This window comes from Pelecanus crispus, chromosome 5, assembly GCF_030463565.1.
Source record: "Pelecanus crispus isolate bPelCri1 chromosome 5, bPelCri1.pri, whole genome shotgun sequence".
In the NCBI taxonomy this organism is placed as follows: domain Eukaryota; kingdom Metazoa; phylum Chordata; class Aves; order Pelecaniformes; family Pelecanidae; genus Pelecanus; species Pelecanus crispus.
The window spans coordinates 59,511,816-59,524,936 of NC_134647.1; the positions used below are offsets into that span (position 1 = coordinate 59,511,816).

Consider the following 13,121-nt stretch of genomic DNA (forward strand, 5'->3'; position numbering starts at 1 on the left):
TTTACACAAAATGCCCTCCAATACAGAGAAAGCGTTCTAAATAAAATACACTTAAATGTTCAGTCTACATATAGGTGAAAGGCTAAACACTAAAAATTTCTGCAAGACTGTAGTCAATATTCCCACTTACCACCCATCTCAAACCTCTGTTACTAATCATAACTGTCTTCCTACTAATAACTTTCGAGACAGAATTGCTGAAAAATAAAAGGACATGATCAAGTGTCTCTAAGGTATAGTAGTAGTTTTTAACCTTACTTTCATCTCACCTCATTTTGTGGATATTGTTTCATGAGTTCTTTCTGCACCATTCTTGCTTTTTCCTGTACAGTATCAATGAGAAACTCCAGCCCTGAGCGTACTCCATCATAAATGGCAAGTACAAAGTCCTTTTAAAGTAAAAAGTTCAAAACATAGTGATTAGAGGAATTGATATGGCCTTGAATTAAAACAGATTTTCCATAGTGGGCTAGAAATGTAATTTTTCTATTCAGTCACATGTCATTCTTGGACCACAGGAGCTCAGCACTTTAACCTCCTTTTCTTAACTTCCTTCAGATTTCTGAAAATTCTATGTGGTACTTAATCATAGATTACTGAAGTAAGTCTACCTATTTCACTGAAATTCAATACTTGTACAAATCTCAGTGCAGCTACAATCCTAAAAGCACAGTATTTCTTTCTCTTTATAGGTGGAATTTATACAGATTTAAAGTATGTTTTTTTAAAAGAAAAAAAGTTAAAATTTCAAGGGTATTAACGCATACCCATTTTCACAATAAAAATGAAGTATTAGATAAACTCTGAAAATAGTTAATTCAGTTGATCAAATTGTTATATGTGCTTCTGAGCACAGTTACTGAAAAGAAATGTGATGTCAACATTAAAAGTACTATTTGTAATCACTATTTCTAATAAATATTTTTTCACCTGTAGACTAGTTGCAGGAATGTTGTTCTCTTCGGAAAAGGAAATATCAGCTCTTGTGACTACCGCCAAGTGTCCTATGTATTTCATTGTTTGTTTTACCGTTTGGTTTACTTTGCTCCATGCTTCTGTTACCATCGACGATATATCTGAAGAACAACCCTGAGAAATAAAGGCATATCATTCACTGAATCTACAAAGCATCTCTGGTCAAAGAGCACACACTTCAGGCATTTTCAGCTTTACATCTTCCTAATTCAAATGGCTTCTCTACCACGGCTAAAAGACCATACCTTGCAACCACAGAGAAGAATAGTATCATTATATCTCTAGCCGGGTTAGCTCAGTTGGTTAGAACATGGTGCTAATAACGCCAAGTTCACAGGTTCAATCCCTGCTTAGTGCAGGGGGGTTGGGCTCGATGATCTCTCAAGGTCCCTTCCAACCCAAAGCATTCTATGATTCTATACTACACAGTTAAAAAAAAAAAAATGTTACTCTTCACAAGGCTGTAGCATGAACAAGGGTAATATTTACTGGCCACTAGTTTATAAATTTATAAACAGTAGCACTTCACAATCTAAACTAGCAGTTGCCTTGTCACTGCATGTTTTATTTTCCCCTTTTATCTTTAAGAACCTATGCTATTGTCAGGGCCTGGGCACAGCAAGGTCTGCATTAGTCTGAACTAGCATATGGAAGTACCAGTTTAGCCAACAAAAATGTACCCTTTGCTGTTCATCTTCCTTAGGTGTGTCCATTTGTCATTGCATACATTGGGCATTTAAATGTTTTTAGCAAGTCTGTAGTAAATATTGCATTAATGCATAGAGCTTCTCTACACACAGATGAATTATTTAATATACTTTACCTGCAATAGTAACTGTAAATAACCTCCTAAGTTCTTTACTTCCTGTTTTATTTCTTCATCAGCTTTTATAGATCCAGGGCACATTTGGACATTGTTGAGCCAGAGCTTGGTTAGAACCACAAGCTGGTCAAAAGCAGAGATAATTCTGATGCTGTAGGATTGAGCAGCATGATCAAGAGAGAAAACTAGAAAAGAAAGAGATCTATCAGAAGGTCTCCTTTGCAAATGAAAGTAGGAATGTTAATTCTTCTGACAGGCAAACATATGAATGCTTGTGCATCTGAAAGACCAGTCATTAGTAATGTTTACTTTAAACTCTTATGAAAGTGAGACTTACAGTTTTCTTGACATTCTTCATCTTGCTGTTCATAGGCTTTTGAAATGGCAGAAACTTCAGAGAAAATGATAAACAAATTAGTTAGGAGACTGTCTGCTATGCTCCTTCCTCCTTTGTGATTCTGTTCCAGTAAATCTAAAGCTGAACTTATAGATTCTTTGCAAATTCCAGGAAGAAATGATTCAGAAAAGTGTGGGCATATGCTGGACTTATTCTGTAAACCTGTATGATGTAAAAAGAAAACATATGCAAGAAACTTCATAAGAGTGAGCAGTCGTGTCTTTAACAACTATTTTATGTTGCTTCTTCAGCAATGTTCAACTACTCAAGATAGCAAGTCAGAAAAAATGTGTATATAGTATTCTACATAGTTTCTAGATTCAGTTAGTACAAAGACAAATTCCATAGTGAAATTCTTTAACATGAATCCATCTTTTTCAACAATCGAACCTACAGAGAGACAGAAAATAACAGAACCCAGACAATCTAAATTAAGTGAATGCATAAAAATATTTGGAAGACTGAAGCATCTAGTATTTCAGGAAAAAAGTTTATAAAACCTTACAAAAAGCTTGGGGGGAACCTCAGTAGTTGAATGTATATGAATAGCAACAACTCAAGCAAACAAACTCTCCAAATTATTAAATCAGGACTCAGACTCTGGCAATTTGCTACGTGAACTATCATCTTTCTCCAGTTAACCCACATAGTTAAACGGAGTAATGTTTTAGGTAAATCTCTTAAATAAGGGTCATAAGTGCACGTGGTCAGGAAGTTTTTGCCCTAAGAAAGCATAATCAAAAATACAGAAAAACCCCTATGTTAACAGATTGACATTATAAACTTGAAAATATTATAAACAGGACATTTTTCATTTTGTTTTTCAACCCACAATTTTTTTTAATGACTATTAGAAGTACATATGTTTTATACATGTAATAGATTCAAGTTCACAGTATGAAATGAAAGGTGTTCTGCCATATAGTAAGTACCTGATACATAGGAAGTCTGTATATTCTGAATTGGCTGCAATCTTATCTCAGACAAACATCCAGAAATTCTCTTGTTCTTCATGAAACTTCTACTTCTAGGAAAGGATGATAGGGTGAAAATATAAAAAAAAATTTTAGAAGAGGAGAATCGCTCTCCCTGTACCCACTAAAAGTTCAAAGAATATTAACAGACATCAGGCAAACAAAACAAACATCTATTTTTAATTAATGGAACTTGTTAACACAGAACCTAAACCAGAGCAAAAGCAAGACAATACAGTCCATAGAATGGATCCTACTTACTTTCCTCAGGTTCTTGCTACTATATAGCAGGATCTTCATTCCACATTCGCCTTTTTAAGCTACTGGATTATTATTATCTAGAACTTGAGAAAGAACACATTTCTTTCCTACCTGTTGGGACCATAGAAAGCAGATGTGTTGGGTTTGGGGTTTTTTTGTTTGGTTTAATCTTGTCTGCCAGACAGATTGAATTGCTTTTGGAAAGCCAGATAGGAGGGCTTTTTTTTTTTCTTGGTAGAAGACAGATGTTCTGTAAAGTTCTCTGTTGTCAGTTAGACAAGCCAACTTAGCCTCTCTGGCCTGGCTCTGGGTCCTCAGCTGCCAGTGCCCAAGGCCAGCTCTTAGTAAGTCAGCTGTTTGAGAAGCCTCAGCCAGCCTTGAAGCAGTTAAAGAAACAGCTGGAAGGAGACTCAGCAGGGGCTCCCCAACTTTTCTTGGAGCTGCGTTCAAGATGAGTCTCCTGCCTGACTTACATTGCAGTTGTGTTGTAACCACGCCTGTGCCTGGCCACGTACACCATTGATCTGGACCTGCAGACTTGACTTCCCAGTTTGACCTGGTACCTTGTCAGGATGGCTGTGTCAGGCAATCGCTGGACTGCAGGCTGACCCTGCCAACTGTTCTTGGACCTAATCCTGACTCACTGAGCCAATTTCCCAGCTTAACCTCAGCCTGCCTCATCATTACATACTCACCTGTGGATCTGGACTGTTGGCTGACCCTGGTTATCATTGCCAGATCTACTCTGCTCACCTCAAACAGGTACTGTGGGGCTAGGCTCTTTTTTGCAAGGGCACTGCCCTGTCTACCCTGTTGTCACATTCAGCCCCAAGCTGCCCTTCCCTTTTGGAACAGCCTGTCCTTTATGCTCCATGACACTGCATATCAGGAGCACCAAATCTTAAAGTAGCACATGGAATTCAATTTATTTCACCAGTTTGTGTGACTGACATCAGTTAACTTCTGTCAACACAGTATGCAATGCCTATTTCCCTTTTCCAGTACCTTTTCTTGTTCAGTTCCACTTCTATTGTTGCATTTTAAAATAGGCAGAACAAAACCAAATACACTTCTGAGATTCAAGAATACACATTACAATACTATCCAGAGGGCAGCATCAGCAGAAAAAGTATTCCAACATTATTCTATCATTAAAACAATATTTAGACTAAAAATAAAGAAACTGTTTATCCATTGCATTCTTTTCAGATAACTTTTGTTTACTTGGAATGGTCAGGAATGCTTTCCACAACTTACAGTCAGATAAACTGATCTGCTTTACAGCAGAGTAACAATAATCATATGGACCCACTAGCAAAGCTATAATTAAGGATCTGTTAGCTTTTTCTGTACAAGCTACAACTTGCAGAAGTTTGCAATTCACTTATAAATATTATTACAAGGCTAAAACTTCAAATACAAGGTCCCAGACCAGCTGCAATTTACTCCTTAAAACAATGCTTTCATATTACAGAAGTGTGAAGAAAATACTAAAAACTACACATTTCACTCTGCACTGATGATGATATATACGTGGTTTAGAAAGCCTTATGCATGTTTTGACAAAATATACTTTTGGGTTTGGAAGAATTTTTGTTCCTATTTCTTGTCCATGAGGAAATATAAAAGAATGAATCAACAGAAGAGAACTTATCAGTTGGCACAGTGTCTGGGGTAAGTAAGGATGGGAACAGATGTCCAAGTGCCTATTTAAAATCGCTTGTGTTACTAATTAAATACGTGGTATCTATAACCTTAACCTGTGGATCCTCTGCAGGTTAATTTAAAGTCCTGTGCTACAGACAAATGTATCAATTTCTGAGACAGATTCCTGAAATAATTGGAAACAGCCTTTAATTACCTCCAGCTAGTTGTCAATAGTCATACATAAAAAACGCTCTGGCACTGATCAGGCATACATTGCATAGATGCTGTGCCTGACCTCAGAAACACTGCTGTTTATTCTGCCAAACTGCGTGAGTGGGCATGCAATTTGTATTAGCAACATGTTGCATACTAACACATATTTCATAAGTGAAGCTAGGAGAGCATAGTAAGGTAACATGCTTAGTTTAAACTTTCCCTCCTCCTCACAAATATACATATAACTTTTCATTTAATTTCTAAGTTTGACATTATAATAAGGTAGAAGAAGAATTAATAAATAAAAGACAACGTTAGTGGCACAGAAACATATTTAGATATTTACACTTTTTTTTTTTTGGCTTTGTTTTAAATTAGTTGCTACAAATTAGTATCACCTTCTTCTGGAAAGAGAGGAAACGGTGGCATCTGAAAGGTCAGGTTCCCACTCATCAGAAGGGTCATAAAATACATCAGCAGCTTTATTGCTATCATTACTCTGAAATCATAAAGAAAGCACAGGAGAGGAGGAGGGTTAAACAGAAATAGAATGATAATAAAGCATGCAACATATGGATGAAGACAACATGTTCTACTAACAGTAGAATAGTAGTTTTAATGTTTTTTCTTTTGTTAGGATATCTATAGTCTAGAAGATAACTGACTGCCAGCCAACTTGAGGTGTAAGTGTTTGACAACAAACTAAAACAAGATAAACATTTAGTGAAGACACCTAGCTACCCAGCGCGTCTGAGATACAGGAATAGAAAGTACAAAACTTTTTCACAGCTCTCTCCACATGCCATATTTATTAAAAATTAAATTAAAATCTATTAATTTTTTTTTATTTTAATATCTGGATTTGTGTAACAGTTTTAGCAATAGTTTTCCACAGGAAATAGAATCCAGTCTCTGACATTGCCAAGATCCAAACAGTTTTTAGTAATAAATAGGGCAACAGTCTTCTGTCACTGGAAATACTTGCATATTACAGAGTTATATCATAAAGGAGTGTTTCTTCAACTTTTTTTTCTGGCTTTTCTTTGATGGCTTTTTTCCTTTTCGGACAAAATATTGAAAGATTTTTATTTCAGATATATACTCATATATGAAGAAGTTATTCTTTCAAAGAAAACATAATTATTTAATGAGATGCAACTATTTTCTAAGGGGAAAAAAAAGAGCATTCTGAAGTGTAAAAAGTTTTCATATTTTTCCCTGCCAGCGCCTTCAGTGCTCTAACAGTTGAGACTTCTTCCTCTTCAAACTTCAAAAGTATGCTATTTATGCCAGAATGTGATTTGTGTTCAGAAATAGCGAGCATCCAAACATTTATTTATATATTATTTGAAGTAATTTCTGTTCACTTTTAAATACTGCTCCAGGCTAAACATAATACAGATATTGAAATTAAAAGAATTTATATGATGAGGACAATCAGAAATTCAAGCACAGGACAAATTTAGCCAAGCTGGTCTCTTAATCTAAAACCTGATCTTAAAGATACATTTTTCTTCAGGGGTGTTTTGATTAATACACAAAACTAGTATAGCATAAAATACAAGATTGTTACAGTTCTACTAGATTGCTTTGGCTCCTTCCTTCATGTTAACCAGCTCACTCCCATCTCCAAGAACTTTCCTTCCTTTACCCTTCATTAATTCACTGCAGTCTAAAACAACTTTCAATTCATATGGCAGAAACCAAAAACCAGATAAATGCAACGATCAGCCCTGGAGATTGGAAAATCCCAGAATACTCTATCAACACTAAAAAAATGAAAGTACTTTTAAAGACCACCAGATCTGATAGATTTTTTTTTTTTTTTTTTTTAAGTAGTTCTTAGGCCACTCGAGTCTTCAGTTCTAAAACAGAGAAAAAAAATGCAATGGAACACAATGAAAACACTGTCTGTTCACATGGAGTCAATAAAGATAAGTCAATACTTTCTTACGACATTCTTCTCTTTAGGAGATAAAAAAATAACCATTCTCCCAGCAAATAAGAGTCAATACTGTCATCTTATCTATATTCAACAATTTAGAACCATTGTTTACCTTTATGATATAAATTACAAAGATTTTAGCTGATGGTTATAGTGGGTTTTGTGGATACAGAATCAAATACAGGCACTGTTCCCACTTCTCCTTTTCTTCTATTTTACAGCCTCCTCTTCAATACAAAAGATAGTATGATACGCTCCAAAACAAAGTACTGCACATTTAGAGAAGTGCAGCACAGATATACCCAGTTTGTGTGATTAAAAGCTATGTAATTAGAAAAAGGAATTAACGTGCACTTTGTCAGTTTATTAAACAAAAAATTATGAAAAATGTCTTTCCTTTAAAAAACTCCCATTGAAGAACCTAAAGCACATACAGACAAAAGCAACCGGTAGCAAATTAACTTATCAGAACCAATGAAAAATACATAGAATGTAGTAATGAAAATTCAAATGATACCTTTAAAAAGTCAAGTTTTCCTCCAGAACAGATAAACAACTGAACAGCCAGAAGAACCACAAAGCAGTCCTTGTTTTACTACTTCACACTCTGTACACAAAATTACCTGAATAAAGTAATTGATTTCTACTGTCGTCTATGTGATGGACAAATGTATGTACATGTGTTTAATAAAAAATAATCATGTGTCTTGGTGTTTAAGATCACATAAACAAAAAAATCCCAAGATTTTCCTCCTGCATGATTATCAGAATCTTATATTTGACAAAATATTACCAATTATTAGTGTTTTTTTTTCAGTTGTTACTGACCTCATAGAGTTCTTTCATTGCTGCTAGTTTGCATTCAAATTTCTCCAGGCTCCAGAAAGTTGCTATTCCCAGTTTGATGTTACGAACCTGCACCTGAACAGAAGACACTGTTCCTGTTTTATCATCAATTTTGTCGTGCCTAAGAATTTGAGAAAGTTTAAAAAAAAAGAAAAAAAGAAAAATAAAGACAAAAAACATTATTCGTATTGCAAAAACGAAACAAGGTAGTTGTAGAAAGGATTATATAGAGAATAAAAGTTTTATTACAAACACAGAAATTGCTTGAGACATCACGTATCTCACAAAACATACGTTAGTGTAGCCATTAAAATTATTTTTATGCAAGGGAAAAAAAAGGAATCCCTGCATTCAGAGATAGAAGTAGATACTAGCATACAAATTGCTGGCTCTCAAACTCAGGACCAAGTATATGCTACAGAATTCTGCTGGCTGAGTTCTTGCTGAAGGATGTGAAAATACAACATTTGAAAAACACAGTAATACCTACAACTACTAGAAAGTCCTAGCTTACCTGCATTTACTGTAGCAATTTTTTTGAAGTGATACAGAGTTTCCTCTGCACTAATATATTTTGCTCACACTAAGAACATCTGACCAACATACAGGTTCACTTCTAGAACACTCTTCAGCTACAACTAGCAAGTAGCATGGCTTAGCAACAGATGTGTGGAATGAAACAGCTGGTCCCAAGCATTCGATATCCACTATATGCATGTTCTGGGGTTTTTATGACTTTGAACTACAACTGTTATAGTCCTGTGAACTGAACACCTCCTAGTGGCTGGCACATTCCCCGGTTTAGTTTTGTCCAAAAGGAATGCGGTTAGTGTGCTTTAGGACAACTTTAATATGTGAACCAAACCAGGATAGACATGGGCATCAGAAGATTCACCTCCAAAGCACACTCAATCCAAAATTAATTGTCTGTAGACATACCTCTGAAGTCTTGACCTAAAATTCAAATTTGAAAGTCACATTTCAAACTAACAAGGCTAAACTACACACTTAACTAAAGCTAGTTTGGAAAAGTGATTCATCATGTTCAATTTAACAAAACTGTGAAAAGAAAACCAAACAGCTCACTGCACATCCAGAATCCACCCCCCAATTTTTTTTTTTTAATATATATATTATATATACCCCCTTATAATTAACTAACTCAGATACTTACCTGTAGAAAACAGTGTTTTTCCCTAATTCATTACTAATGGTGTTGGCCTCTTTGATCATCACAGATAGCTTCAGAGAATTCCAATTAAGTGGAACTGATAAAGAATATAGCACATAATGATTAAGTGGGTCAAACAATGTGTTGCAACAACTTCAGGGTTTTAAAAAAGAAGTAAAAAAAGAAACCACAACCAGAAAACTTGAATGGAATTTAGCCAACAACAGTTCTGTGAATTCCCAATACATTGGGAAAAAATGACCCTCCCAGCCAAGATAACTCTTTGTAAAAGGTCACGTAAAGGGTATTTCAAAAATAGAGGCATAACATCAGACACTATACATTAGACTAATCTGAGATAGGAAATTAGACAGAATCAATTCTGTTACTCCAGTTTCCCCAATGAGTTAACGCCTAACCAGTTCAGCCAGATGGGGGAAGAACTTCTAAGTAATCGGGGTAAATACAGACTACACATATGTCTAGCTAACCACCCTGGGCGTGATTAAAACAGAGCTTTTAGCACTGTCTGATATATACAGCTTATGAGTGGAAAGGATCATAGCAGCCAAAAGACTCTTCTTGTTCAGGATCGTTAGAGAAGTGTTAGAGGAAAAGAAAAAAATTTCTGGATCCATATCCACTAAATCCAAGCCCACCAAGCAAAAGAGAAGTCAGCACTGCCCTTGCAACATTATGTATATACATACTAGTCATAGTTTTATTCCCACTTCCACGATTCTTCTGAAGACTCTGTATTTCTTCAGCAATCTTTTGCTTCTCAGCTTCCAGAGCTTCAAGTATCTTTGCATGACGAATAGTATGATCTTCTAGAGCCTGGGGGAAGGAAAAAGAAAAATCCAAAACTCTTAATACTGTTTATTTAAGCAAAATTTTTCTTGCTGTCATTTTATGGACTCTCAGAGCAGAATGAAATTTATATTGGACATCTGCCATAGCGATATGAAATCCTCCATCTTCAAACTCTAACAGTGTTCTGATTTTGCTTAGATAGTGACATGCTTTAAAAAATACTGGAATTAAAAAGAAACAACTTAAAAAAAAATTAAGTCATACTTGTTGCAGCAGTCAGATAGATATGAACACCAGCCAAAAACCAGTCATTACTTACATTAATGCTTGGAGTCATAACTTTTGGCACAGGCAATGGTCACTAAAGTTTGGTACATGAACAACACAGTCCACATTATATAAGAAATAAGGTCAGCATTAGTTTATCCCCAAATTTAATAGAATATCATATTCAAAGTATAAACAAAACATAAAATCATGTAGAAAAATACTTCAGAAACATTCCACTTACAGTTATTTATATTTAAAAAAAAACCACAAAACCCCCACAAAACACACCACAGTTTATCAGCTTAAAAAAAAAAAAAAAAAAGCAGCAAGATTTTTAAGTTACCTGCTTGGTAGCTAAGGTCTCCATTTCTAAACGCTTCTTATTGAAGTGTAGTTCTAGCTCAAGATTTTGCTTTGCCTTCTCTAGCTCCTGTATTTTAGTTGCAGCTTTTTGGTTATTCAGTTCTTGGATTTGCTTCTTACGAGATTCTTCTCTCTAATATGAAAAAGGACGGATGAGAGGAGGTATACCACTTCTACAGCATTTCTGATCTATCCCTTAAGCAGATATTAAGATTTATTTTCACTTCAATACACTTAAAACACACAGCCCCTGTGGACTACTCAGCCCAGTGCTGGCAATGAAAGGTTATATTCCATTTCAGAAGCATTGCATTATGTTTTCTGTAGCACATTTAAGAAATAAGATACTCCATCATTATTATTGTTTTACCATGATGTACTATTCTATGTAGACTTAGATGTATTGTAAAAGTATTTAAAACACTAACAACAAAGCAGCATGCAAACTTGGAAGGAAAAAAAGCCACATTAACTAAAATACTGTAGTAATTTAAAAGCCTCGTAGAATAAGTTAGATTTTGTTTTACACTCTCATCAAATTCACACCAGATTAACATTTTAGTTCCTGGCTAATTCTATAAACCAAAATCCCTAGAATAATTCTGAAGGTGGTACCTACTTTGTAATTTCTTGTGTTAGTAAGACTGATTTTTTTTTTTTTAAAAAAGAAGAAGAATGAGGCTTAGCATTCCCTAATAGACTGTTATAATGTGCAAAACCAAAAAAGCCCCAAAAAACCAAAACAATAAACAAACAAACAGAAATCGCATACTATAGCTTCCATTTTATTTTATTGATATGTTTTATGTAACGATGCAGTGCCAACTTACCACCTCTGCTTCCAGTGATTTTATTTTGCTTTCATAAGCTTCTTTTTGTGAGGTCAGTTCTTGCTGAACCATCTCTTTTGCAATTTGGACACTTTGCATCATTTCTTCCTTGGCTTTGAGTCGTGCCTCTTCAATTTCTGACTCAAGCCTACAGGTAGAAGTGTCATACATTTAGAATGCTGGCTTTAACCTCTTACAGGCCACATAGTGATTATAATCTTTTCTTCCATCATAACAGTAAAAATATGAGGGTTTGTTTTGGTTTTTTAAAAACAACTTTTATACTTTACCTAGATATTTTTGATTTCATAGGGAAAAAGTAGACACTAGTAAAGATGGAAAACATTCCAGAATTTTTAAATTGACTTGATTTCCATATTTATTTTATTATGCACCTTTCACAAAATTAAGAACTGTAATAGAAACTCACTAAATCACATTAAGATGCAGAACAGTTTTAAGTCAATGAGTCTTGCAGTTTAACAACTCCCAGGAAATAAGCAAGTACAAATAACCCTTTACTGTCTCTTAAATTCTTCACCACCATAGAAGACCAAGGTTGTAACTTTGGGTTCTTTTCATTTTCCTAAGGTATTTGCTTTTCAGGCTTTAAGTCTCTCTGAAAGATCAAAAGTCAGTTTCAGACTCGTTATGTGCTTGGAGAGAAATGTAACTGAAGATACACACTACTTTGAGGACCTCTGGAGCTCAGTGTTTCCTTAATAGTGATCTACATTCTTGCCAGCTGGACTAGATTGTAGTGATCACCTCTTAGAGGTTTACATTCCTTTCAGCTAAGTCTGGGACTTCCATTTCCGTGACAAATGGAGTTAACAATAACCTTGCTATTTTCCAGATTTCCTTTATTGTGAAATAATATTAAGTTTCTTATTTCTTAAACTTATTGCACTGTTGCATTAACAACTGAATTTATTTTTAGAACAAGAAGATACAATACTTACTGTGTTCTTTGTGCAATAAGCAGCTCATTCTTTGCAAATTCAAAATCTTTTGGACCATCATGCAAAAACATAGTCCCACAAGATGGCCTTTTAACTTTCTGAACTTCTACTGGATGATTAAACCTGAAATAGTGGTCTCCCCCAAGGATCACTCGATCACCCTATTAGGAAAGGGGGGGGGAAAAAAAGTTTGTTCTATAATTTTTAGGTTTATAAGCAAATTTACAGTGCTCAAAACATAACAGGTAGGCCTCGAAATCAAAGGGGACAAGACAAATATTTACAGTTTCAGAGCCTTCTAAGAAAACCTGCAGTCTGAAGTTGTAATATTAACAAAGCTGAAAAATCCGCACATGCACACATTACTTTTACCAAATCAATTACTTACATGATGCAGAACTGTTGGTTCTAAAATGCATTTCCCATTCACATATGTCTTTGCTTCTCTTAGTGGAATAATACTCACTTTGCCAACAGTATTTTTTATAACACTGAAAACAAGAAACATTTGCAGTATCAGCTCATGTTAATTGCAAGTGATGTTTCTTAATAGACTAAAATTCATGCTTTAGATAGTGTCCTGTTACTGTTTTTCCAGATGTGGACTGTCTTCATACTATTTAGTTAC

The 13,121-nt window shown here is 35.0% G+C and overlaps 1 protein-coding gene across 1 annotated transcript in view; it reads right to left on the reverse strand.

Moving 5' to 3' along the window:
* KIF14 (kinesin family member 14) overlaps positions 1–13,121 on the reverse strand; it is a 28,913-nt gene that overhangs the window by 3,605 nt on the left and 12,187 nt on the right. Inside the window, exons 14-26 of the mRNA XM_075710946.1 lie at positions 12,882–12,984; positions 12,494–12,654; positions 11,532–11,679; positions 10,682–10,834; positions 9,966–10,092; positions 9,259–9,352; positions 8,067–8,205; positions 5,692–5,792; positions 3,128–3,222; positions 2,136–2,357; positions 1,799–1,983; positions 931–1,089; positions 270–389 (exon numbers count right to left, since the gene is read on the reverse strand). Of these exons, the coding sequence (XP_075567061.1) occupies positions 270–389; positions 931–1,089; positions 1,799–1,983; positions 2,136–2,357; positions 3,128–3,222; positions 5,692–5,792; positions 8,067–8,205; positions 9,259–9,352; positions 9,966–10,092; positions 10,682–10,834; positions 11,532–11,679; positions 12,494–12,654; positions 12,882–12,984 (1,807 nt within the window). The remainder of the gene's footprint in view (positions 1–269; positions 390–930; positions 1,090–1,798; positions 1,984–2,135; positions 2,358–3,127; positions 3,223–5,691; positions 5,793–8,066; positions 8,206–9,258; positions 9,353–9,965; positions 10,093–10,681; positions 10,835–11,531; positions 11,680–12,493; positions 12,655–12,881; positions 12,985–13,121) is intronic.